The sequence below is a fragment of the Mya arenaria genome, chromosome 17 (assembly GCF_026914265.1).
Source record: "Mya arenaria isolate MELC-2E11 chromosome 17, ASM2691426v1".
Lineage (NCBI taxonomy): Eukaryota > Metazoa > Mollusca > Bivalvia > Myida > Myidae > Mya > Mya arenaria.
In genome coordinates, this window is record NC_069138.1 from 40,616,094 (window position 1) to 40,641,255 (window position 25,162).

General features: G+C 38.2%; 1 protein-coding gene across 6 annotated transcripts; it reads left to right on the forward strand.

Annotated features, from left to right (window-relative positions):
- Nucleotides 1-1,331: 1,331 nt before the first annotated feature.
- LOC128224467 (isatin hydrolase-like) lies at nucleotides 1,332-25,162 on the forward strand. Of its 6 annotated transcripts, none has more exons than XM_052934311.1 (4): nucleotides 1,332-1,438; nucleotides 19,233-19,413; nucleotides 20,829-20,970; nucleotides 24,060-25,162. In XM_052934311.1, exons 2-4 carry the CDS (start codon nucleotides 19,247-19,249, stop codon nucleotides 24,603-24,605), a joined length of 855 nt encoding a protein of 284 aa, XP_052790271.1. In that variant the 5' UTR covers nucleotides 1,332-1,438; nucleotides 19,233-19,246; the 3' UTR covers nucleotides 24,606-25,162. The 6 variants fall into 6 exon arrangements, with proteins under 6 accessions (XP_052790271.1, XP_052790268.1, XP_052790269.1 ...); XM_052934308.1 differs by lacking the exon at nucleotides 1,332-1,438 and adding an exon at nucleotides 5,341-5,795 and having other exon boundaries at nucleotides 24,060-25,161; XM_052934309.1 differs by lacking the exon at nucleotides 1,332-1,438 and adding an exon at nucleotides 5,341-5,760 and having other exon boundaries at nucleotides 24,060-25,161.

A 25,162-nucleotide genomic window follows, 5' to 3' on the forward strand; every position in this document is an offset into this window, starting at 1 on the left:
ACATCACCAGTTAAAAAGAATACTTACAAAAAAATATATGCTGAAGATAAACACTATGCTAGTAAAACAAAATGCCATATACATTATATAAAACAGATTTTTGTATATTCATTTGTATTTTCAGAAAAAAATGCTTGAGACAGTGTTTTGGGCCAAATTTTATATTGGCTCTTATATCAATCGTATAATTTTTATCGTTAATTTCAACAAAGGATTGCTCATCTAAAAAGTTGCAGAATAGTGCTATTTTTAAAAGAACATAGGGATTTTTGAGGGGTTAAGTCCAGTGGCACTTAAGATTAAATTATTAGAAAAATAAAAGTGAGAATATAGCTATGATAGTTTCGGATAAAGTATGATTAACCCCGGGTCCAAACGGTACTTAATTATAAAGAATTGTGTAGGAAATACCAAGGAAATACTTTACGACCTCTGATTCACTATATACTAATGGGAAATAAGTGGAAGGGGCTTAGCGCTTTGCAAACAGTACCTGATCAGTAGCCGGTTTAAACTGGAGAAATAACTATAGAAAAACTGAACATGTTAAATTACATTTAACATAATTGAGGGGAATTAAGCTCTTGTTCTTAGATAAATGTGATGCAAGCATTTTCGAATGTAAAATTATCAATGTGTTTTATGGGAAAAAAATTGTAGATGCAATATGTCAATACTTATTACCTCCCTTTATTCAGGTGAATATAATTTAGCTTTGAAGTGTAATATTTTAAGAAGAACAGTAAAAGTATGATTATTTTGTTAAAAAGTAAGTTTAAATAAAAAAAAATCTGAGTTAAAATATGGAAATCACCAGTATATAAAGCAACATAAAATTTGAGGTATCATGAATGTGCACATTTCGTGATGACGAATAGTTTAGATTTTACTTTCGATTTAGTTGCATTTGTACTTGCACTTGAAACATTTTTTTTATACTGGTGGGTTTAACTGTCAAATAGGTTTAGAGAAAGTATATGGATATGAAAACAAAATAAGTGACATAACTTAAACATTATGGAACTTTAAAAGTTAAGAATGACCCCTTATGTTGATAGTATAGCAGCTTAAACAAGCGCCTCATTTTATTCAGTGAAATTAATTGTTCAAAATACTTAAATTAGAAGCAGTCGACTTAATTTACATTATTATTTTTTTAATTTTAATTTACTTGTTTATTATATTCAGAGTCATTGTCCAAGACCAAATTTGGATAAGTAATTTATCAATTACGTTACCATGGCCTTAGATCTGAAAGCACAAATACTGTCAAGTTAACCATGTTTACCTGTGACCTAGCCTACTGAACTTAATATAATGAAGTAAAGGGTGGTTATTGTCTGTTGAACAAATCATTTTATGGTACACATAAATTGAAGTTGAAAAAAGAAAACATAGTAAATTAAGACTTGTGGGAATTTAATTTGCGGGATAAAAGGTATGTTTTTCCCATAAATTATGTAGTTTAAGGCAAAAAATATTATTTAAAAAAAAAACAAAAACTTTTTTCACACAAAAAATATGTGCACATGTCCATAAATGTTGATCAGAAAAGAGTTGGTTATTGGCAGAATTGTGTGCGTGAAGTAAGCAGCCTAGCGGCGTGTAGTTAGCGCCCTTACGGCATAGCGGCGTGTAGTTAGCGGTCAAGCGGCCTTGGAGGCCTAGCGCCGTGAAGTTGGCGGCCTAGCGGCCTAAATTTCTTCTCTGTTTCAAAATAATTGTCCATGCGTTTCTTGGAAAACAACGATAAATCAATGTTTTTATTAATACATTAACACTGCGGCCTTAAATTGATTTCTATTTCAAAGCATTTTTATATGATTTTTCTTTTAAAACAACACTTTTTCAAAAAGTCGATCAAGCAGTCCAGCGGCCTAGCGTCGTGAAGTAAGCGGCCTTGCGACCTTTAATTGTTTCCGATTTAAAGCATCTTGTATGCGGTTTCATCTTAAACAATGATAAACTTATTGTTTTTATGCACAAACTATCACTCTGAAGCGATTATCAACATTTTTAAAAAAAGTCGATCAAGCAATTCAGCGGCTTAGCGTCGTTTTTAAATTAAAATCATAACTCTTCTATGACTTTATTCCGTCGTACTGTTGTTCTTAAATAATAACAATACTTAAAAGTAACTATATTCAGTATACTGTTGTATATATTACACCATTATGGGTTAACATAACACGTTTGTTGTATTGTGTTTGTATTTATTATGCCCCCCCCCCCTTCAAAGAAGAGGGGTATATTGCTTTGCACATGTCGGTCGGTCGGTCGGTCGGTCCATCGGTAGACCAAAGCTTGTCCGAGTGATAACTCAACAATTCCTGAGCGTACGGTCATCAAACTTGAAATGAAGGTTGGGCCTGACCAGTAGGATGACCCCTATTGATTTTAGGGCTCTTCGGGTCAAAGGTCAAGGGCACAGTGGCCTTTAATGGTTAAATAATTCTAAAGCTTGTCCGAGTGATAACTCAACAATGCTTAGACCTAAGGTCATCAAACTTGATATGGAAGTTGAGCCTGAACAGTAGATGACCCCTATTGTTTTTGGGGTCATCGAGCCAAAGGTCAGGGTCACAGTGACCTTGAATGGTAAAAGGCTGTCCGTGTGATAACTCGACAATGCCTGCACCTATGGCCCTCATTCTTGACATGGAGTTTGGGCCTGACCAGTAGATGACCCCTACTGTTTTGGGGGGTCATCGGGCCAAAGGTCAAGGTCACAGTGTCATTGAATGGTAAAAGGTTGTCCGTGAGATAACTTGACAATGCCTGCACCCATGGCCCTCATACTTGATATGGAAGTTGGGCCTTACCAGTAGATGACCCCTATTGATTTAAGGGGTTATTGGGCCAAAGGTCAAGGTCACAATGAACTTGAATGATAAAAGGTTGTCTGAGTGATAACTCAACAATGCCTGCACCCATGGCCCTCAAACTTGACTTGGCAGTTGAGTCTGACCAGTAGATGACCCTAATTATTTTAGAGGTCAAAGGTCAAGGTTACAGTGACCTTGAAAGCAAACTCGACAATTCCTGGACAAAATTGACATGAAGGTTGGGCTTGACCAGTAGATGACCCCTCTTGACTTTGGGAGTCATCGGGTCAAGGTCACAGTAACATTACAGCAAAAAGTTAACAAATCTTCTCCCAGTGATATCTCAACAATGCCTGAGCCTATGATCATTAAACTTGACATGGAAGTTGGGCCTGACCAGAAGATGACCCTTATTGATTTTAGGTGTCAACGAGTCAAAGGTCAAGTTTACAGTGACCTTGAATGGTAACGCTACAACTCTCTACCATTTAACACTGGGCGAAAGAATATATAGTAATATTATGCATCGATGTTGAATAATAAGGACAAAGTTGTTCAATATATACCCGACAATGATCTAATCTGGATTTAATTTGTCATAAGAGTCGTTATTTTCATATAAATATATTTGTCCCAGATTTACAAATATCGGGATACTTCATAAACAATTGACACATGTTAGTGTTTTATGATATCTGAACATGTATTTTGGCATAATGACATAAATAAAGATGTGTTTAATAGTAGGCAATAATGTTATCGTAGAAATTTGAATTTTCAACGCAAATAATTTCAAAATTGTGGCCGCGAGGATTCTCTGCGCAAGGATCGTTCGCTACTTTTTGCTGGGATGGTGGACGTCACGAGTCTGCCATAGTAAAACAAAATCGCCAAAAGACTCGTGTACGGCCATTTAGGTGGACTAGGAAAGAACATGAAATTAATGTTTAATTTTCTCAATATTTTGGGCACAAAATAGTGATGCAGGACGCTTACTATATATACAGCGAGTGCAACAGGGGTTGTTGGGGGCATTCAACGTACTAGGCCCTGTAGACCGAAACTAAAACAAGCATGGCTGATTGCACATTCTGCTTTCAAGTGACAAAAATTACAAGGTTTAATGAGGTCTTAACTTTTAACTTTAACTATTACTTACAAACTAAGAACACACATCACAGTTGCGATTTGCGACTTGCGTATATACATGTTGACGACATGGAACAGCGAACAGCACGATATTGAATTTTAAACAAAGACTTTTCACAAATTAGCTGTATAGATTGAGCTTAAGAACGTGGTCGACTCGCTGAGGCAAAACTGAGATAAAACCCTTCTTTATGGGGCAAAACTCAGAAACCTATGCCCGTTTGTCACCAGAGATACTGAATTGTCAATATTAAACCACATCTCATACCTCATCTCCCGTAAGCTCCTTAAGAATAATGTATTGAACAAATCATAAAATAATTTATATATTAGCGTAGCATGTGTTATCATGAAAATGTTAGATTAAACAATATCTTCTAAGCATTGAATCGAAATGGTCAATTCGATGTCAGCGCGAAGCAATTACTTATAAAACAAGCACATATGTTCATTTATCAAGACAAAGCCAGGATGGGTTAGTGTGTTTTTTTCTAAAATGGCAGCAAAAACTATTTACTAAATCTTGAACACACCTTGTCTGAGCAGCGTCTTTGGTTGGAAAAACAGCTTGACCCTTAGGGCGAATTGATTGTTTAGCAAAGGAGTATTAGCCAGTAGAAATACAGAAAAGCGAAAAACAAGTTGTGACCCATTCGGAGCTCTTCGGTGTTGCTATGTATTTATAGCTCAGCTGAACACAAAGTGCTCTGTGTGAGCTATTGTGATAGGTTGATTGTGATTGGTCCGTCGATCAAACAACTTCTCCTCTTAAGCCACTAAGACCAATTCATCGTAACTTCACGGGAATGTTCCTTGGGTAGTCCTCTTCCAGATTCCCTCAATAAAAGAGGCTCCATGCAGAACTGTGGTTGTCATGGCAACCGAAATGAAAAACGTCCTAGAAGCTACTGGCCCTTTTTCAACATAGAAATGTTTCTTAGGTGAGCTAGTTTTCACTATACGTCATTATGAAAAACTTTGAAAATCTTCTCTTAAGAAACCATTGGCCCGATTTCGAAAATATTTTCACAGAAATTACCCTTTTATCATTTTTTTTGTTGTCTTTTCTTGCATAGAAATGCAACAAATAAATTTAGAAATCTTGACGGATAAGTTTAATTTTAGTTATTTTAAAGTAATTTCTTTGATAAACAATATAATAATACAAGATACAAAAACCTTATTTTAAAGTCGGGGTTATGGTAACAAGAAACATTAGCGCAATGACCTATTTTCCGACACAAGCGCGTGCCCTTATAGTTTAACTTTGAATTATATACATGAATGTATAAACTGATCTTACATAAAATATGTATTAAATGTTCATCCCTTCTATGTCAGTAAAACGGCGTGTGCGTATGCATTTGGTATGAAATGGTTATTAAAACTGACTGTGATCATGGCCAGTTTGTAAATTATTTATTTACTGGAATTATTCGTGAAATAACTCCCGAGTTAATTCGCCTGTGCGTTTTTCTTAAGGCAAACAATCCTGCCACGAGGAAACTTATTCGAGTATAGAATTTTGGGTAGTGTTTTAATAACTGGAGAATTACTCCCGGGAAGTTTTCCATTGTTCAAATTTGTTTGGTATAGCTGGATTATTTGAATAATGTGCATGTAAAATCGTTCAAAACGGCCGATTACTTGGTCGCTATACGTACTGGACGACGATCGACGTGGAAGTGCAGGTAGACGGCTACGTCGTCTGAGAGAGGAAAGGGACCGGATGAACATTTATCAAAAAAGAATAAAATTATAACGATTGCCGCGACAATATGATCAGGTGATAGTTCGGGTGACGTCTAGAATGTAAATAATGTAAGGAGATAAATTATGCTATAAAAAACATATTGACTGAATTTTAACTTTGTTATTCAAAACCAATTTTATCTGTCAAATACCATAATATATCCAATGACAAGCTCATGTAAAACTAATACATATATGATATTTAATTAATTCACCTTTTGATACTTGAAGAAATGATTAAAAACAAATGCATATATTTCATATCTGTCTTGACAAAATAAAAGAAAACAATTCATTATGATGTTCAAGTTACTGACAAATCACTTGATATAAAAAGTAACATAACTTTTATTGCTATCTTTAAATTCTCCTATAATACATTAAAGTATTTCCGTGTAACAATATTGATTTAAACGCTTAGATTTGTTTACATTTAACTGTTCCAATTCCTTAAACTTCCTTTCCTTGAGGACCAGCAATTCATTGTTAGGTTTTAGATTATTTATTTTCATGCTCCTTAAGTGCCAGTCTTTATGATTTATTATTAAACCCCTCTTTATGTAGAATTGGATGGACTGTTAAAGGGACTGTACACCAGATTGGCACCAAAAAAAGTTTTTTTCTGTAACGAATCTCAGGACAATTATCTAATAGAATGTGTTACGCTTTGATATCATAACTGTAAAAAAGTACCAAAATGTAGAACAAAAATTGTGTCGGAGACCGGGTTCGAACCCGTGTCGCCAAAATAGCAGTCCAGCGTCGTATCCACTGAGCTACGACGGCTTACTCTATTTGGGTGACATAATTAAGCTATAGAGCTACCTCGGTAATATCACGTGATAGCACCGACTAGCCAATCACGCATAAGGAATGAATTCTACTAGGTAGACATAACCAGTAATCTTTTTTTAATGCCAAAATACGAAATAACTGCTAAACTTAAATAAATAGTAAACTATGTGGTACTTCAATTAGTAAGATTCAATGCATTGTACACATCGATGCCAAGTTTATGTCAGTTTTCGACAATTTTCTTTTTTTCCCCGCTATTTTATCATACGGAGTACAGCCCCTTTAACTCATAGTTAAATGTCTATTTAAAAAACTGAGAGAGGCTTACACGTCTGGCCTCTGGGTAGTCGTATTTATATTGGGTTAAAAAATATAAGCTTACTAACCAGGTCAAAATATCATCCAAAAACACCATAAGATTCCGCAAAAAAAATATACGTTATTAGCTTTTAAGAACAACTGGTGCTGGTAATTACAAATCATTAACATTACATGTATATCTTCAGAGAATGTTGTTCAAAAATAAAGCTATATACATGTATAGTGCAACATATTGTACATACATTCTTCTGTGGTTTGTCGATTTATTTCGTTGATCACTCGTTTTCTTTAAACGTAAACTTAATCGTTCCGTTGCTTTTTTATCGGAAGAAGTATGATACAAGTATGACTCTCTCAACTGGGCAATGTACTTAATTCAATTTCGACGGACATTTTCGAAAACATTGTCAAACAATAATTACAAAACGACACTTAATAGGATCATGCTACTTTAAAAGTTGATTGCCTTTGACCGTTGTACGATTATTTAACATTTAGGGGTCAGTATGCCAAATTTTGTCACTATCATTATTTTGAAAGAACTCTGCAATCCTTGCAATCATCAAACAAGGGAACTGACTGTAGGAAACTAGTATCAATAAAATTAAACGGTGTTGATTGCATGCAATGGGATCGTGAGCAAGTAATGGTATCCCTGCAAGTCTTGGTTTCAGTAGGCTAAAGGCAAGGGTCGACACCGACTGCATACGACCCACAACCTAAACACTCGTGTATAGTTTCAACCACGAGGGTAGTGGTTGAGTAACTGATTTGCACCATGTTGTTAAGGACAGCGCACAGTAACTTGCGTGCAGTATGAGTGAATAGCGTTGAAATTATCCGCACGCTAGTTATTGAACGGTTAAGCTCCGCCCACTGGTTTCCGTTCCGATATGGGAGTTAATGTATAGCAAACACAAAGGAACACCCTCAACCATGGTAAAACGCTTGAACTTGCCCTGGTACTGATTTGTAATTAACCTTCTATAAGAAAAACGTTGTTTCCCGTCTAGAGGCTATATTTTCTACTCCAGGAATAGTAGTTTTGTCTCTATAAATCTAGGTGAAGTTGGAGTCCAATTGTATATTGCATGTACTACTTAAAATATTCAAGGATATTGTTGTTACTTTTCTCGGCGGCCATTTTTTTCTTTCAATCTTTATACAACTTGATCAGAACGTGTGTCTCTATGATATCTAGGTCAAGTTTGTCTGATTGATAAATAGGTCAGTATGTCAAATGTTCGAAAAATGTTGTTAAGACTTTTATGGTCACACTTACCTCCCTTGGGTAACTTTGTAATTTAATCTCAGTTTGCAGATAAGTACGACGCAACATGAAACAAACTCTTTTTTATTAATATGTAAACAATATCCGTATCAATACAAAATATGGTACATTATTTACAGAAGAAAAAAAAAACGATATTTTCAAATAGCATATGACAAGGGCAGTAACGTCAGGTGCGTCCATGCTTCCCGGTTCAAACGATCTTGTGCACCGAATGAAGAGCAATTGCTCGTTTACGAAAACGCTTGTTTTAGATTAAAATAATGTCTGTATTAAAATATCTCGTGAAAACAATGCAGGTTCTTACTAGGCTTCCCGACTCACTCAGTGCATTTCAGGTTCTAAAAATGTACAGAATGAACCAGCAAGCATTTTCATAAATGAGCCGATATAACTCCAAAATTGGCTGTCTGCATTCGGAAAACAATAGCAATACTGTTATTGTCCAAAACAAAGCATCGGGTGGGGTTTATACGCAAGAGAACGGTATTGAATAGTTGTTTTGAAGCAAAAAATGCATTGAGTGAGTCGGGAAGCCTAGTAAGAACCTGCATTGTTTTCACGAGATATTTTATTACAGACATTATTTTGATCTAAAACAAGCGTTTTCGTAAACGAGCAATTGCTCTTCATTCGATGCACAATGTCGTTTTTAAAAATTATCGTTGAAACATATAGAAAACAGCGGTAATATTCACCGAATCGAGGACGTTTTCCACTCAAAACAATGAACCGGGAAGCATGGACGCACCTGACATTACTACCCTTGTATGACTTAGTGTTCCATCTTTATTAAGCTTATTTCTTGTCACGCTTTGCATACATAAAAAAGTGAAGAGGGTTGGGGAGGGTGAATAAAAAGGGTGTCTGAGAGACATACTGGTATTTCATGTTTGGTTAATGTTGTTTGTTTACTATTTTTTATGATAAGAATTTCTGTTTATGTAAATGAATATCTTATTTGTTTTCACGATGGCTATAATTTCGCGTTCGATATTTATACGTATTTGCAAGTATCTTTCAAAGTTTGGTATCGCTTGTCGGTATTTTGAACAGAGAATGAAATATTTCATCAATAGAATAATAACGTTTGTGCTGCTATATCTACTACGTGTAGTTGCACAGGTACTTGACACAAACTTTTTTTAATGTTCTATATGGGCTATATACTATAATAAGATATAAGGTCTCCAACGGAACAAAAACATCATGTTGAACAAACAAGAACACTGCTGCAAGAAACGACCAGATCACAGTTATTTCTTTGTGGTCGCCATTTGAAAGCATCAATCCAAGCGTTAAACCTTTTTATTTCATTTAAATCACTCATATAGCAAAGAAATGAGAAAAAGTTTCAAAAATTGCTATTATTTTCAATTCATGTCGTTTTCGACGTCCATTCTGTTCATGTATACAAACACGATTTCTGGTCGATTCCTACGAAATAAACAAAAAACAGCTAGAATTTCCACGTACGTTCCATAAAAAAACTCTTTTCCTTTCGATCTGCGAAGTCTCAACTGAACGAAAGCCCTCTACATACGTAATTCTTTTGAAAATATCGGTTGTGGAAGCGCAGATCAAGTAAAGTTCGCCATTTTGATTTTGAAGTGACAGGAGAATGAAGCGAAGAGATAGTGTTACACGATTGGTCAATATTAAAACAGGTGAAATGCGAACAATTCCGATTCATACCTTGACCAATCAAATCCTAGTATAATATTCAGTGCGGAACAGTATATACATGCGCTAAACATGGCGATAAAGAACTGTCACAAGCTAGATCCTTGTGTACTTTTTCAAAAGAATTAGAAAGTAGAGGGCTTTTGTTTAGTTGTGACTTCGCAGATCGATAGGAATAGAGTTTTTTTTATGGAACGTACGTGGAAATTCTAGCCGTTTTTTGTTTATTTCGTAGGAATCGACCAGAAATCGTGTTTGTATACATGAATAGAATGGACGTCGAAAACGACATGGATTGAAAATAAAGTCATTTTGTGAAACTTTTTCTCATTTCTTTGCTATTTGAGGGATTTTAATGAAATAAAATTCAATTTATTGCCTTAGAAATAAATTTATTTATGATACTTTCAGGGGACATAACGCATTACGTAGTAAATTATTAGTACCGAGTTTACAATTTTGACAGTATTATTTAACCATCTCATCTTGAGGATAACACAACGCAATAATTTCACAGATAACTTATGCCAACCTGAATTACGCAGTATTTTTATAAGCTTTTTTATTTTCAAGTTAATTCCCAATTGAAGGTCTTTAGTGTTTATTTTTTGATCGATTTCATTTGATTAATTGTTAACCTTTTAGGGATATACGCATTTGGGCAGTCTCGTTCAGCTACGAACATGTTTTTTCAGTTTTTTGTGTGTTTACGTAACATAAGTTTCGGATGTAAACAAAGAAACTGGATGAACTTATTTTGAATGATCCCTTCGTTAATGGACTTTATCATTTCCTCCTCGAGGATGCTAGTACGGTGGAAGATGCTTTTGTAGTGGACGATTCACAGTCTGCTGTGTTATCTGCACATTTGAAAGGAAATTGTCTCTATATTATCATGATGATTGGAGAAAACGGCGTGGCCAGCGCGAATGCAATAGTGGATCCCCAATGGTGTTGTGCATGTTTGCCTTGGTATCGCTATGGGCAACCCGCTTCCATCTACAAGGATATTTTATTCCACAGCTACTTCCTCAATGAGACACAAGGAACATTAGTGTTGTGAGATTCAACGATGTTCAGGTCTATTCCATCGAACCCTGAAAACTAAATGTGGACCTCAGGACTTTTTTCATTACTGGCATAATAAAGTGCTACAACTGCCGGACCCCCCCCCCCCCCCCCCCCAACGTTATCTGCCTGGACGGTGTACTTTTCAACGCCAGAGGACTCAATTTTTATCCCACGGCACTCTTTGGAGCTGTTATTCGGTGTTAGAGACTACATTAACTTTGTCCATTGCTCAACTCCTGCCGAATTTCTCCATACACAGAGAGACTTTGACAATTTATTTTAATTTGTTTGAGCATGGCAATATTGTTTGTTTTTTGTTTTTTGTTGTTGTTAATTTACATTTAATTTTTCAGTGCACAGTATGCACATTCATTTATAACCGATTTCAGTCAACCTTAAAAGTTTCTGATCCTTAATTAAATTCAATGCTTTCACAATCATAAATTACTTCCTGCCATACATATTTCTCATTCGGTGCAGGGGCCAATCTGATTTTGGTACGATCAGGATAGGGTACGAATGTCACATTCCTTGATTACAAACTTATCAGGAGATATTCTATGAAAATTCTTCTAACAAAATGGCATCATTTTGCCAAAATTTCTGGCAACGTAACTTATTGAGGACAATATCGTAAGTGAACTCTTCATAAAGCAAGAAATATTTATATTGTAATTACAAAAAAAAAAAAAATAAAAAAAAAAAAAAAAAAAAATTGAAGATTTCACTACAACCACTCATATTTTTGTTTATATGTCATGTTTTTTATTTTTTTTTTATTTTTGTACGCTTCAACTGCAACTATGTTTAGATTGAGTTAGCTTGTTTGTACAATACTTACATGTATATCAATTATGCTTTCCGTAATTCATGCTTGACATGATTTTTCATAATTATGTCACTTTCTCTATCATATTTTGGCAAACTTGTGTCATTGGATCAGGGTCTTCTCAATGCACATTCTGATTGGTTGACTATCATTATCATTTTATATCGGTTGGGACAATGACCAAATACTCTCTTATTGACTGATTTACAAGTGCAAATATTGTCGACAAGTCAATGTCACTTGATGTGACATATAGATGAAGTAAGGGAATTTTAGACGAGCACTTTGCCAAAGTCAGCTTTTCGCGAGAGCCCTGGTGTATATATATAGTTCCGCTATTTTGGCTGATTGTTGGGTAACTCTTTTTTGCGGAGTTAGGCTTTTGGGGCCGATATTTGTGTACCTCTTTTTGTAGAGAACAGCTATTGGGGCTGATTGTTGTATTACTCTTAAACGACTTTTGTGGGGTTCGGCTATTGGGGCCTATTGTTATATAACTCTGTTGTTGAGTATGGCTATTGAGGCCTATTGTTATATATCTCTGTTGTAGAATTCGGCTTTTGGGGCCAATTGTTGTTTACTCTATTGTGGAGTATGGCTTTTTGGGGACCTTCTGTTGGTTTACTCTATTGTGGAGTTCGGCTATTGGAGCCTATTGTTATATTACTCTCTTATGGAGAATGACTATAGGGGCCTATTGGTATTTTACTCTATGGTGGAGTTCGGCTATTGGGGCCTATTGGTATATAACTCTATTGTGGAGTATGGCTATTGGGGCCTATTGTTCTATACCTCTATTGTGGAGTTCGGCTATTGGGGCCTATTGTTCTATAACTCTATTGTGGAGTTTGGCTATTGGGGCCTATTGTTCTATAACTCTATTGTGGAGTTCGGCTATTGGGGCCTATTGATCTATAACTCTATTTTAGAGTTCGGCTATTGGGGCCTATTGTTCTATTACTCTATTGTAGAGTTCGGCTATTGGGGCCTATTGTTCTATGACTCTATTGTAGAGTTCGGCTATTGGGGCCTATTGTTCTATAACTCTATTGTAGAGTTCGGCTATTGGGGCCTATTGTTCTATAACTCTATTGTAGAATTCGGCTATTGGGGCCTATTGTTCTATAACTCTATTGTAGAGTTCGGCTATTGGGGCCTATTGTTCTATATCTCTATTGTGGAGTTCGGCTATTGGGACCTATTGTTCTATAACTCTATTGTGGAGTATGGCTATTTGGGCCTATTGTTCTATAACTCCATTGTGGAGTTCGGCTATTGGGGCCTATTGTTCTATAACTCTATTGTAGAGTTCGGCTATTGGGGCCTATTGTTATATAACTCTATTGCAGAGTTCGGCTATTGGGGCCAATTGTTCTATTACTCTATTGCAGAGTTCGGCTATTGGGGCCAATTTTTCTATAACTCTATTGTATTGTAGAGTTCGGCTATTGGGGCATATTGTTCTATAACTCTATTGTGGAGTTCGGCTATTGGGGCCTATTGTTCTATAACTCTATTGTGGAGTTTGGCTATTGGGGCCTATTGTTCTATAACTCTATTGTGGAGTTCGGCTATTGGGGCCTATTGTTCTATAACTCTATTTTAGAGTTCGGCTATTGGGGCCTATTGTTCTATAACTCTATTGTAGAGTTCGGCTATTGGGGCCTATTGTTCTATGACTCTATTGTAGAGTTCGGCTATTGGGGCCTATTGTTCTATAACTCTATTGTAGAGTTCGGCTATTGGGGCCTATTGTTCTATAACTCTATTGTAGAGTTCGGCTATTGGGGCCTATTGTTCTATAACTCTATTGTAGAGTTCGGCTATTGGGGCCTATTGTTCTATATCTCTATTGTGGAGTTCGGCTATTGGGACCTATTGTTCTATAACTCTATTGTGGAGTATGGCTATTTGGGCCTATTGTTCTATAACTCCATTGTGGAGTTCAGCTATTGGGGCCTATTGTTCTATAACTCTATTGTAGAGTTCGGCTATTGGGGCCTATTGTTATATAACTCTATTGCAGAGTTCGGCTATTGGGGCCAATTGTTCTATTACTCTATTGCAGAGTTCGGCTATTGGGGCCAATCGTTCTATAACTCTATTGTATTGTAGAGTTCGGCTATTGGGGCCAATTGTTCTATAACTCTATTGTAGTGTATAGTTCGGCTATTGGGGCCTATTGTTATATAACTCTATGGTAGAGTTCGGCTATTGGGGCCTATTGTTGTTTTACTCTTTGGTGGAGTACAGCTATTCAGGGCCTTTTGTTATTTTACTCTATTGTGGATTACAGCTCTTAGAGCCTATTGTTTTATAACTGTATTGTAAAATGACTTTTGGGGTCGTTTGTTGTTTTCCTCTATTTGGCAGTTTTGCTATTGGGACATATTGTTCTTATAAATTACTCTATTGTTGAGTGACCTTTTGGAGCATATTGTTATATTACTCTATTGTAAACTGCGGCTATTGGAGCCTTTGGTTATATTTCTTTTTGTGGAATGTGTGTATTTGCCGATAGTTGTTTAACTTCTGTGGAGTAGAGCTATTTGGGCCTTTTTGTTGTATTACTCTTTGGTGGGGTACAGCTATTGACACCTAATTTTAGATTACCTCGATTGTGGAGTGCGGCTTTTGGAGCCGATTAGTGTTTTCCTGTTTTGTTGAGTAAAGCTATTGGGGTATTACTCCATTGCTAAGTACGGCTATAAGGACCTATTGTGATATTGCTCTATTGTGGTGTTAGGCTATTAAGATCGATTGTTGCTTTTCACTCTATTGTGTAGTCCGGCTATTGGAACGTATTGTTGCATTATTCTATTACAGAGTACGGCTATTGTACTGCCTGCTGTTGTATTACTCTATTGCAGAGTACCGCTACAGGATCCAGTTACGGTATTCCGCTATTCTAGAGTTTGGCTTTTGGGAACCTATTGTTGTATTATTGTTATTTTATTTTTTGCATTACTCTATTGTGGAGTTCGGCTTTTGGGGCCGATTTTGTAATAACCTATTGCAACCTATTCTTGTAATACTCTTATATAAATGTGGAGTATGGCTATTTAGGCCAATTTGTTGTATTTCTGATGTAGAGTGCAGCTGTTCGAGTCTATTGTTGTATAAGCCTATTGTTAAGTACAGCTGTAGGCGCCTATTGTTTTGTTGCTCTATAGTAGAGTACAGCTGTTGAAGTCTGTTGTGGTATTACTCTATTCATTGTAAAAGTGCAGCTATCGGGAGCCTGTTGTTGTATTGCTCTGTTGAAGAGTGCAACGGTTGGAGCCTGCTGTTGTATTGCTCTATTGTGTGGTACAGCTATTGGGAGCCTGTTGTTGTGTTGCTCTGTTGTGAGATACAGCTATTGGGAGCCTGTTGTTGTATTGCTCTATTGTGTGGTACAGCTATTGGGAGCCTGTTGTTGTATTGCTCTATTGTGTGGTACAGCTATTGGGAGCCTGTTGTTGTATTGCTCTATTGTGTGGTACAGCTATTGGGAGCCTGTTGTTGTGTTGCTCTATTGTGAGGTACAGCTGTTGGGAGCCTGTTGTCGTATTACTCTATTGTAAGGTACAGCTATTGGGAGCCTGTTGTTGTATTGCTCTATTGTGTGGTACAGCTATTGGGAGCCTGTTGTTGTATTGCTCTATTGTGTGGTACAGCTATTGGGAGCCTGTTGTTGTATTGCTCTATTGTGAGGTACAGCTGTTGGGAGCCTGTTGTCGTATTACTCTATTGTAAGGTACAGCTGTTGGGAGCCTGTTGTCGTATTACTCTATTGTAAGGTACAGCTGTTGGGAGCCTGTTGTTGTATTGCTCTATTGTGAGGTACAGCTATTGGGAGCCTGTTGTTGTGTTGTTCTGTAGTAGAGTTCAGCTGTTGGATCCTAATGTTGTTTTACTCTGTTGTAGAGTGCTACAGTTGGGGCCTGTTGTTGTATTACTCTATTGTAAGGTACAGCTGTTGGGAGCCTGTTGTTGTATTACTCTATCGTAAGGTACAGCTATTGGGAGCCTATTGTTGTATTGCTCTGTAGTACAGTACAGCTGTTGGAGCCTATTGTTGTATTACGTTTTGGTAAAGTGCAGCTGTAGGGGCCTTTGTTGTATAACTCTATTGAAAAGTACAACTGATTCAGCCTGTTGTGGTATTCCTGTGGTTAGAGTCCAACTGCTGAAGCCTTTTGTTGTATTCCTCTGTTTAAGAGTACAATTGTTAGAGCCTATTGTTGATTTACTCTATTTGGGAGTACAGCTGTTGGAGCCTATTGTTTTGTTCCTCTGTTGGAGCCTTTTGTTTTATTCCTATCTGATGGAGTTAGCAGTTGGAGCCCATTTTGGTTTTACTCTGTTGTACAGAACACAGGGTGGAGCCTGTTGTTATATAACTCATTTGTTGAGTTCCGCCTTGAGAGCCTATGAATGTATTACGCTGTTGTGGGGTACAGCTGTTTGGGCTATTGTTAAATGACTCTTTTGTCGAGTACAGCTGTAGATGACTTTTGTGGTGTTTCTCTGTTGTAGAGTGCAGCTGTTGAAGCCTGTTGTTGTATTTCTGTGTTGTAGAATACAGTTGTTGAAGCATAGTGTTGTATTACTCTATTGTAGAGTACAACTGTGGGAGCCTGTGGTTATCCTTTATGGCTATTTCTATTCAGAGACTGGAGTCGTGGGCCTGGTACATAGATTAGAGACTGGAGTTGTGGGCTCTTTCTCTCTTTTGTGTGCTTTTTCTATTCAGAAACTGGAGTCGTGGGCCTGCTACATAGATTTGAGACTGGAGTTGTGGGCTCTTTCTCTCTTTTGTGTGCTTTTTCTATACAGAGACTGGAGTCGTAAGACTAGTACATAGATATAGGAGACTGGAATTGTGGGCTCTTTCTCTCTTTTGTGTGCTTTTTCTATTCAGAGACTGGAGTGAAGGGCCTGGTACATAGATAGGAGACTGGAGTTGTGGGCTCTTTCTCTCTTTTATGTGCTATCTCTTTTCAGAGACTGGAGTTATAGGCCTGGTACGTGGATTAGAGACTGGAGTTGTGGGCTCTTTCTCTCTTTTATGTGCTATTTCTATTCAGAGACTGGAGTTGTAGGCCAGGTACATGGATTAGCGACTGAAGTTGTAGGCCTGGTACAGGGTTTAGAGACTGGTGTTGTAGGCCTGGTCCATGGATTAGAGACTGGAGTTGTCGGCCGGATACATTGCTTAGAGACTGGAGTTGTGGGCCTGGTACATGGATAAGAGACTGGAGTTGTATGTCTGGTCCATGGATTAGAGACCGGAGTTGTGTGCCTGGTACATGGATTAGAGACTGGAGTTGTGGGCCTGTTACATGGATAAGAGACTGGAGTTGTAGGCCTGATACATGGATTAGAGACTGAGTTGTGGGCTCTTTCTCTCTTTCATATGCTATTGCTATTCAGAGACTGGATTTGTAGGTCTGGTACATGGATTAGAGACTGGAGTTGTGGGCTTCTTCTCTATCGTCCATGATTGACCACATTGGCACTCTCTTATAGCGCTTGAGTTGAGGTTGGGGTTTCTAATGGCGTTTTATTTACCTCCAACTTTGTTTCGGTCATGTATATTGTTCGTTTGTAACGATATACGTCATTTAATGTGAATAAATGACATTTTTCAATTTCCATCCTGGTTTGTCAATTACTCGAAACAAATGAACTCAACTCATACTTTTAAGAGAGTACTCATAAAATTCAATTTATTGCCTTAGAAATAAATTTATTTATGATACTTTCAGGGGACATAACGCATTACGTAGTAAATTATTAGTACCGAGTTTACAATTTTGATAGTATTATTTAACCATCTCATCTTGCGGATAACACAACGCAATAATTTCACAGATAACTTATGCCAACCTGAATTACGCAGTATTTTCATAAGCTTTTTTATCCCCCCCTACCTCACCCAATCTATAGGCCAGTGCGTTTTACTTAATTTACCTAATAAGGTCCTTTCCATTTTCGCTAAAACGCCATGCCTGTTTGTGTTGATATTCTTTTTCTATTATCTTTTTACTTTCTGCTATAATGTTATCTTACATTTGCTATACTGTTATCTAACCATTTGTCTTACATAATGGATTCTGTATTATTTGATATGTTTTATTGGAGGGCGTTTTATTTACCTCCAACTTTGTTTCGGTCATGTATATTGTTCGTTTGTAACGATATACGTCATTTAATGTGAATAAATGACATTTTTCAATTTACCTCCAACTTTGTTTCGGTCATTTACCTCCAACTTTGTTTCGGTCATGTATATTGCTCGTTTGTAACGATATACGTCATTTAATGTGAATAAATGACATTTTTCAATTTCCATCCTGGTTTGTCAATTACTCGAAACAAATGAACTCAACTCATACTTTTAAGAGAGTACTCATAAAAAGCGTTAACGCTTGGATTGATGCTTTCAAATGGCTACCACAAAGAGATAACCGTGATCTGGTCGTTTCTTGCAGCAGTGTTCTTGTTTGTTCTGCATAATGCTTTTGTTCCATTGGGGGCCTTATATCTTAATAAACATATATATAGGCCGATTTTTTATTTTGTGACTTGCGCCTGTGTGTAGTTGTGTGTACTCTAACTAAAACTGTTAACATATTATGTTCAACAAGTTTACCGTTAGTCTGAAGGTTATTCCACAGATCTTGTATCACAATGCACAACCCAAAACACGTGACTTATTGCATCTATATTGCTTTAGCACAAGTCCCAGTGCCTGGAGTTGGGTATTTTGCATTTGAACAAATATCTGTGTTATACTTGAAGATTTGGGAGCATTTTTCATATATTGTGGTATATTGTTTGTCAGTTGTACATTTTTAATAAAATATCTGCGTTAGGAATTTGGTATAGAAATTGCATGTTATCAAATGAGTAGAAATTATTTTCTCTAAATTCGAAAATGTGTTCGAGGTAGTATTTCCTTTTTATGCCATTCTATATAATATAACGTTTTATTATTGCATTTCATAGATTTTCCAGAGGATGAATTTTCTGATATTATATCAAATTTTTTTGTTTTCTTTTAAGTATGTTGCATGAGTGCAGGATGTTGTGAATAAATACGTTATGGCCACATATATGCCATTAATGTCATTTTCTCCAAGTCTACATTCAAGAATAAAGCTTCCACCGTTCTTTTCTAATACCTTGTTAACAAATATTTTCCATTAACCTTGATTATTTTCATAAACGAGTCATTTTATCCAGCTTGCTTTAACTTACATTCGGAAGTCCACCATTTCCCTGGAGCAAAACAGTTGTTCCCGTTTGATTTAATCAGGTTTATTATCCCAAATAAAGGCAAACATAAATTTTGTGATATCTCCTATTATTTGAACTTGTGGATTTAGTAGCACATTGAAAGGGTAAACTATTTTTTTTTAAAGAGCGAATGTTTTAATTAAACGAAAACAATGAAACAAATCTTGTGAGATTTATTATCGAAACAGTTTTAAGTTTTATATGTATTTAAGAAACTTATTATTTTTAGAACTCGATCGTAACATGATGCAAGCTCTCAGTGTCGTCACCTTCCTTCTTGGGTTTGCGCATGCGCAGATCAACGTCATTGACCTAACGCATTCGCACGACGACGACGCGATATACTGGCCAGGAAACCCGCAGTACAATTTTACTGTTATAAACAGGGGAATCAGCGCCGGCGGCTATTGGTGAGTCACAAAAGAATAGTAGAACACGCAAGGTTCAATATTGCTATATATTATACCTTACATAAATGTGTCCCGTGCTTTGTATATATAAAGTCGAAACTTTTGAATTTTGAAACTTTTGAATTAACATACAATAACATGTGCACGTGCATATTCTGGCAAGCGTGTATGCTTTTGAATTAACATACAATAACATATACACGTGCATTTTCTGGCAAGCGTGTATGCTTTTGAATTAACAGGCAATAACATGTACAAGCGCTTATTCTGGCAAGCGTGTATGCTTTTGAATGAACAGACAAAAGCATGTACACGTGCATATTCTGGAAAGCGTGTATACTTTTGAATGAACATACAATAACATGTGCACGTGTATATTCTGGCAAGCCTGTATGCTTTTGAATGAACAGACAATAACATGTGCACGTGTATATTCTGGCAAGCGTGTATGCTTTTGAATGAACAGACAATAACATGTGCAAGTGTATATTCTGGCAAGCGTGTATGCTTTTGAATTAACAGGCAATAACATGTACAAGCGCTTATTCTGGCAAGCTTGTATGCTTTTGAATGAACAGACAAAGGCATGTACACGTGCATATTCTGGAAACCGTGTATACTTTTGAATGAACAGACAATAACATGTGCACGTGTATATTCTGGCAAGCGTGTATGCTTTTGAATGAACGGACAATAACATGTGCACGTGTATATTCTGGCAAGCGTGTATGCTTTTGAATGAACAGACAATAACATGTGCACGTGTATATTCTGGCAAGCGTTTATGCTTTTGAATGAACAGACAAAGGCATGTACACGTGCATATTCTGGAAAGCGTGTATACTTTTGAATGAACATACAATAACATATACACGTGCATTTTCTGGCAAGCGTGTATGCTTTTGAATGAATGGGCAGAAATATGTTCATGTGCTTATTCTGGCAAGCGTGTGTGTGTTTTTGATTGAACAGACAGAAACATGTACACGTGCACATTCTGGCAAGTGTGTATGCTTTTGAATGAACGGACAATAACATGTACAAGTGCTTATTCTGGCAAGCGTGTATGCTTTTAAAAGAATCGACATAATTATGTACACGTGCACACTCTGGCTAGCGTGTATGCTTTAAAATAAACATACAGAGACATGTACATGTGCACATTCTGGCATGCGTGTATGATTTTGAGTTTTGAATAAACCGACAGAAACATGTACACGTGCACATTTTGGCATGCGTGTATGCCTTTAATGAACATTCTTTAAGAAGTTAATGATAATTAAAAAAGTGATTTCTCATTGAATTGAAGGTCAGTGAACTTATAAAATACACACACAACAATGACGTCTTTTCGGCCTGTCCTAAATATGGGGTCATTGCACATCATTTTTCTTTAATTTCCTGTTTTCCTGCAGGTATGAGTCAAACTCATTTGCAACCGCTGAGCATGGTGGCACCCATATTGACGCACCCTCGCACTTCGCTCAGAACCGGAACCGCGTCGACCAGATACCCATCAGTCGTCTTGTCGGCCCGGGGGTGGTCATCAATGTCAAGGTCAGTCAGAATATCACGTGTAACTCTGCTGTTCTTGTTTTTCAGTACACGGTTAAGGTAAAGTCAACACGTCTTGGTCATTAAACCAGCTTGGGCATTAAACCAGCATTGGCATCACACAAGCACGGGCATCACACCAGCATTGGCATCACACCAGAATGGGCATTAAATCAGAATGGGCATCAAACCAGCTTGAGCATTAAACCAGAATGGGTATTAACCCAGCATTGGTATCACACCAGCATTGACATCACGCCAGCATTGGCATCACACCAGCATTGGCATCACGCCAGCATTGGCATCACACCAGCATTGGCATCACACCAGCATTGGCATCACACCAACATTGGCATCATACCAGCATTGGCATCACACCAGCATTGGCATCACACCAACATTGGCATCACACCAGCATTGGCATCACATCAGCATTGGCATCACACCAGCATTGGCATCACACCAGCATTGTCATCACACTAGCATTGGCATCACACCAGCATTGGCAACACACCAGCATTGGCATCACACCAGCATTGACATCACACCAGCATTGGCATCACACCAGCATTGACATCACACCAGCATTGGCATCACACCAGCATTGACATCACACCAGCATTGGCATCACACCAGCTTTGGCAGCACACCAGCATTGGCATCACACCAGCATTGGCATCACACCAAATTGGCATCACACCAGCATTGGCATCACACCAGCATTGGCATCACACCAGCATTGGCATCACACCAGCATTGGCATCACACCAGCATTGGCATCACACCAGCATTGGCATCACACCAGCATTGGCATCACACCAGCATTGGCATCACACCAACATTGGCATCACACCAGCATTGGCATCACACCAGCATTGACATCACGCCAGCATTGGCATCACACCAGCATTGGCATCACACCAGCAGTGACATCACACCAGCATTGGCATCACACCAGCATTGACATCACACCAGCATTGGCATCACACCAGCATTGGCATCACAACAGCTTTGGCAGCACACCAGCATTGGCATCACACCAGCATTGGCATCACACCAACATTGGCATCACACCAGCATTGACATCACACCAGCATTGGCATCACACCAGCATTGACATCACACCAGCATTGGCATCACACCAGCATTGACATCACACCAGCATTGACATCACGCCAGCATTGGCATCACACCAGCATTGGCATCACACCAGCATTGGCATCACACCAGCATTGACATCACGCCAGCATTGGCATCACACCAGCATTGGCATCACACCAGCAGTGACATCACACCAGCATTGGCATCACACCAGCATTGACATCACACCAGCATTGGCATCACACCAGCATTGGCATCACACCAGCATTGGCATCACACCAGCATTGGCATCACACCAACATTGGCATCACACCAGCATTGACATCACACCAGCATTGGCATCACACCAGCATTGACATCACACCAGCATTGGCATCATACCGGCATTGGCATCACACCAGCATTGGCATCACACCAGCATTGGCATCACACCAGCATTGGCATCACGTCAGCATTGACATCACACCAGCATTGTCATCAGACTAGCATTGGCATCACACCAGCATTGGCAACACTTAAGTATATGCATCACACCAGCATTGGCTTCACATCAGCATTGACATCACACCAGAATGGGTATTAACCCAGCATTGGCATCACACCAGCATTGGCTTCACACCAGCATTGGCATCACACCAGAATGGGTATTAACCCAGCATTGGCATCACACCAGCATTGGCATCACACCAGAATAGGTATTAACCCAGCATTGGCATCACACTAGCATTGGCATCACACCAGAATGGGTATTAACCCAGCATTGGCATCAAACCAGCATTGACATCACACCAGAATGGGTATTAACCCAGCATTGGCATCAAACATGCATTGGCCTCACTCCAGCATTGGCATCACACCAGCATTGGCATCACACCAGCATTTACATTAAACCAGCATTGGCATCACACCAGAATGTGTATTAACCCAGCATTGGCATCACACCAGCATTGGCATCACACCAGAATGGGTATCAACCCAGCATTGGAATCGCACCAGCATTGACATCACACTAGCATTGGCATCACACCAGCATTTACATCAAACCAGCATTGGCATCACACCAAAATGTGTATTAACCCAGCATTGGCATCACACCAGCATTGGCATCACACCAGAATGGGTATTAACCCAGCATTGGAATCGCACCGGCATTGACATCACACTAGCATTGGCATCACACCAGAATGGGCATCAAACCAGCATTGGCATCACACCAGAATGTGTATTAACCTAGCATTGGCATCACACCAGCATTGGCATCACACCAGAATGGGCATTAAACCAGCATTGGCATCAAACCAGCATTGGCATCAAACCAGAATGGGCAATGACGAGCTATTGAGGCGTTGGTTTAGATTTGCGTTTAGGTCACTTACATATGGAAACTTTCAGATCTAGAGCTATCACTTTGAAACTTGGGGAACTTGTTCATCTAATATTGTGCTCTAAAAATGCTTAGTTTCACCTACTCTTGGGGTAAAGACATGAATTTAGATTTTTGATTTTTTTAAGTTTTGTGCTTGGGTCACCTACAAGCAAACTATCAAAGCTATCACTTTCAAACTTTGGAATACCTGTTCACTATCAAATGTACAATATGAAATTAATAAACCGTAACAGGATAAAATCAGACGAGCGTTCAGCAGCCGCAGGCTGTGCTCTTCTTATTATTTTGTTAGGAAAATAACCGGATTGAATTATCATAAGTGATGACGGTTTAATTAAAAATTGTAAAGAGATCTCGTCACATACAGCTCCAGGCCCAAATTTCTCGAAACTTCTTAAATCCCATTATAACAGGATCAAGATAAGCTCGCTTATTTGTGTTTCAATAAATTGCATAATATTTACTGCTTTAACAGTTTTTTTGTACTGTAGATTTCAATTTTGAAACACACTTTTACAACAAAAGGTTAAAGAAATATCATGATTCGCCATGTTCATCCGTGTCAATAAGCACGCCATATATTAAAAGGTTTCATCTATCTTAGGACAAAGCCGCTGCGGACCCGGACTACCGAGTGACTATGGAGGACCTGAATGCCTGGGAGGACGTCCATGGCCGGATTCCCGCGGGAGCCATCGTCCTCATGAACTCCGGTTGGTCCAAGGGCTACCCGAACAAAACACTGGTATTCGGCACGAAGAATGTCACACAGCCGTCAACATTCCATTTCCCAGGGTTCCATGAAAGTGCCGTTGATTGGTTGGTTAAAAATAGAAATATTCACGTGGTAGGCGTAGACACACCTTCTACCGATTACGGCCAATCAACGACGTATCCGGTCCACGTGATTCTCGGGGAGGCGGACATTGCGGGTGTGGAGAACGTGGCCTATCTCGACCTACTTCCGGAGAGCGGATCGATTGTTTACGTGGCGGCCATCAAACTGCACGACGGAAGTGGCGTTCAGGCGCGCGTGTTCGCAACTACGCAGCCCCAAGGCGGCACGACCGGAGCAGCCCCTGTACACGCAGTCTTCATGTCCACAATCGTCTCAACAGTAGTGTTCGTGCAAATGCTTGGCAGTTTGTAAATTAGCTAAAGAACTTCAGCGAACACGTTATATATTACCTTTTGGATGTGTTCGCTGAAGAGAACGCCGTATCAAAACCCTACCAGAATTCGTGACATTTTTATGTCACGCTGTTATTTCACTTGTATGCATTGTACAGACAAAATAGCTGTATCCTTAGGTTAATGAAGTAAAATGTAGTTCACAAACTCATTTTCAAAACCAAAAAACGCTTTAAAGATAGTTGATTTAGCATTTTAATAAATCCTATTACAAGCATTCCTTATCTAAGTCATAGTTGTGTTCTAATTTAATCACGTGACACCAAGATTTTCAGAAAATACCCATGTGACCTAGTGTTTATTTTGCTGTTATTTTTTTCTATTTCGAATAATTAATAAATAACTAATAACAAATTTGGAATAAATAAATTGTTTTTACTTATCAAAAGGTATTTACAGCCTTACTGCAATTGGATTCAACTAAATGAACAATGTGAATCCGATGCTATAAATAGAATCCATCGACGTCATCATGGTCAAGTGATTGCATTGCATCATCACACTCAATTGATTCTT